Consider the following 1,802-nt stretch of genomic DNA (forward strand, 5'->3'; position numbering starts at 1 on the left):
ACCAAAGAGTCATTTCCTATGGGACTTGAACCTGTAGGCATTCAGGGCTTCCAAGGTTTCACTTCTACCCAGAAAAGGGAGCTCACAGTGACTGAAGTTGTAATTTGTCAAGGGAATTGACAGCATTAATTTACATATTTATAAACTATACCTGGGCAGGGGTTCTTTGGGAAGCAATAACTATTATCCCCTACCAAAAAAAAATAAAAATCCTTATGCTCAGAGAAATAGAAGCAGTTATCAATCATTTGTCCTAGTTACTGCCCCCAGAAGATTTCTCCTTTAGTCCAAAAAGAGAATAGGAGGAAGTGACAGTGGATCCCTTATTAAGTCAGTGAGCGCTTCCCTGTGATTACCCGCCAGAGGGCACCCTGCACATCAGGGTTCCTGAGGCTGTAGATAAGTGGGTTCAGCATGGGGTTGATAACTGTGTTGAAAATTCCAACCCCTTTATCTTTGTCTGACGCCTCCTCTGTACCCAGACGCATGTAGTTGAAGATACCAGTTCCATACAAGAGGCAAACCACAGTGAGATGGGAGCCACATGTGAAGAAGGCTTTCTTCCTGCCCTCCACTGAGCGGATTCGTAAGACTGCAGCTGCTATGTGGACATAGGAGGTGACAATGAGAGTCAAGGGTGTACCTCCCATTATGAAACCATCAGCAAAGAGCAGCAGCTGATTGAGTTGGGTGCTGGAGCAAGAGAGCGGGAAGAGCTGTGGCAGGTCACAGTAGAAGTGGTTGACCTCATTGGGACCACAGAAGTTGAGTGTAGTTAGGGCAATAGTGTGGATCAGTGCATTGGTGAGGGCACAGGCCCAGGACACAGCCACCAATATCCACTGGACTGAATGGCTCATGCGGATGCTGTAGGTGAGGGGCCGGCAGATGGCCAGAAATCGGTCATAGGCCATGGCTGTCAACAGGAAGCAGTCCACACCAAGCAGAAGGTAGAAGAAAAATAGTTGGGAGAGGCAGGCATCATAGGAAATTGCACGCTTGTGGGACAGGAGACGACCCAACATTGCAGGAACAGTGACGCTGATACATCCAGCATCTAGAACTGATAGGTTCCCCAGGAAGAAGTACATGGGGGTGTGGAGTTTAGGCTCCACCAAGATGGCAGCCAGGATGCTGAGGTTGCCCCCAACTGTGAGCAGGTAAGCAAAGAGGAAAAGTACAAAGACCAGAGGCTGCAGCTTCTCTGTTTCAACGAGGCCCAGCAGAATGAACTCAGTAATGGCAGTCCCATTGGTCGCAGCTTCTGGATCCATGAGTCCCTGTGAGGAAATGTCCAAGGCACGAAAGCCTCAGTCCATCTAATGTATTTACTCCAGATAAATGTTTTGAACTGAAGCATCTATCTTGTACAAAAACCACTGTTGGAAATTTTAATCCTGCTCTCGTGGCTCCTGTAACTGCTTGCTTGCTTGCTTGCTTAAATAATAAGAAAAAGAAGAGTACTCCCATTCCAGGGAGGCCATAAACCTTCCCCAGACAAAGTTATCAGTGCTGGTGCCAGGCCAGGCCTTTTGTTGAGGTCTCAAAGCCCCAGCACCTAGGGCTCTTTAAGAACTTGCAAAGGGGACCGGAAAACCCTATATTTGGGAGACAAAGAAGGTAAAAAGTTATAAATAGGGAAACTTCCTCCATGTCAGGGCCCAGAAGTTGAAATACAGTTTTCTCTCAGCCTGCGCATAATAATAATGATAATAATAATGTCTAACCCCAACTCCCTAAGCATTGCTTGGTTCTTGTCCAGTCTTCTGTAACATTAATGGTTCTCTGAAACACCGGGAAAT

The 1,802-nt window shown here is 46.8% G+C and overlaps 1 protein-coding gene across 1 annotated transcript; it reads right to left on the minus strand.

Annotated features, from left to right (window-relative positions):
* Window positions 1–326: 326 nt before the first annotated feature.
* On the minus strand, window positions 327–1,286 carry LOC138994233 (olfactory receptor 3A2-like). The gene has a single exon (XM_070394011.1). The coding sequence runs from the start codon at window positions 1,272–1,274 to the stop codon at window positions 327–329; it is 948 nt and encodes a 315-aa protein (XP_070250112.1). The 5' UTR covers window positions 1,275–1,286.
* Between the last annotated feature and the right edge of the window lie 516 nt (window positions 1,287–1,802).

This window comes from Myotis yumanensis, unplaced genomic scaffold, assembly GCF_028538775.1.
Source record: "Myotis yumanensis isolate MYYU_CA2020_CCGP unplaced genomic scaffold, mMyoYum1.0.hap1 SCAF_16, whole genome shotgun sequence".
NCBI classification, from domain to species: Eukaryota; Metazoa; Chordata; class Mammalia; order Chiroptera; family Vespertilionidae; genus Myotis; species Myotis yumanensis.